This window comes from Galeopterus variegatus, unplaced genomic scaffold (genome assembly GCF_000696425.1).
Source record: "Galeopterus variegatus unplaced genomic scaffold, G_variegatus-3.0.2 Scaffold87306, whole genome shotgun sequence".
Taxonomy (NCBI): Eukaryota; Metazoa; Chordata; class Mammalia; order Dermoptera; family Cynocephalidae; genus Galeopterus; species Galeopterus variegatus.
Window position 1 is genome coordinate 1 of NW_007813417.1, and position 941 is coordinate 941.

Sequence of the window (941 nt, forward strand, 5' to 3'; positions counted from 1 at the left end):
GGAGAGAGAACACTGGGGAGTCCCAGCTTCCCATTTTTTGTACTTCCTGGAGAACCAGACCGGATGCAAGGAGATTCCTCAGACAGAAACCCTCAAGGCACAATGGCCTTTGCAACTGCTCTGGCCGAGCTCCAAGCAGAGGCCAGCTGCCCCATCTGCCTGGATTACCTGAGGGACCCAGTGACCACCGACTGTGGGCACAACTTCTGTGGCTCCTGCATCCACCAGTGCTGGGAAGACCTGCAGGACGTCTTCCCCTGTCCCGTCTGCCTCCACCACTGCCCTGACAACAGCCTCAAGAGGAACACCCAGCTGTGCCACATGACTGACATTGTTAAGCAGCTTCCCACCATGAGGAGGAAGAGGAAACAGCAGAAAGAGAAAGCCCTGTGTGAGCAGCACAGTCAGGTGCTGGACCTGTTCTGTGAGAAGGACCTGGAGCTCTTGTGTCCCCAGTGCAGGGTCTCCTCCGACCACCAGGACCACCTCCTCATGCCCATTGAGCAAGCTGCAGCGAGTCACAGGAGGAAGCTCAAGAGCTACATTGAACCCCTGAGGTAGCAAGTGGAAGATGCAGAAATGAGATATGAAGTCCAAGAGTCAAAATCTTTTGAAGTGCGGTGGAGGATGGAGAATTGGAGGTGGAAATTACATTATGACTTTGAAGAACTTAAGCTTGTCTTGCAAAAGGAGCGAGGTGCAATGTATGCTAGGCTACTTACTGAAAGGAAGAGTTGTGAAGAAAGATTAATGGAAAACAAAAGCCAAATTTCAGACCATATATCCACGGTAAGTAATCTGTTCCATGAGATAATGGAGAAGTGTTCGCAAGCAGACCTAGATTTACTGAGAGATATTAAAAGTATCAACAACAGGTCTGAACGCATAGACACCCCAGCAGTTTTTTCATATGAATTACAACAAGAAAGTTGTAGTCTCCC

General features: G+C 49.6%; 1 protein-coding gene across 1 annotated transcript; it reads left to right on the plus strand.

Moving 5' to 3' along the window:
- Nucleotides 1–102: 102 nt before the first annotated feature.
- On the plus strand, nt 103–561 carry LOC103584710 (putative tripartite motif-containing protein 61). The gene has a single exon (XM_008565609.1). The coding sequence runs from the start codon at nt 103–105 to the stop codon at nt 559–561; it is 459 nt and encodes a 152-aa protein (XP_008563831.1).
- Nucleotides 562–941: the final 380 nt, after the last annotated feature.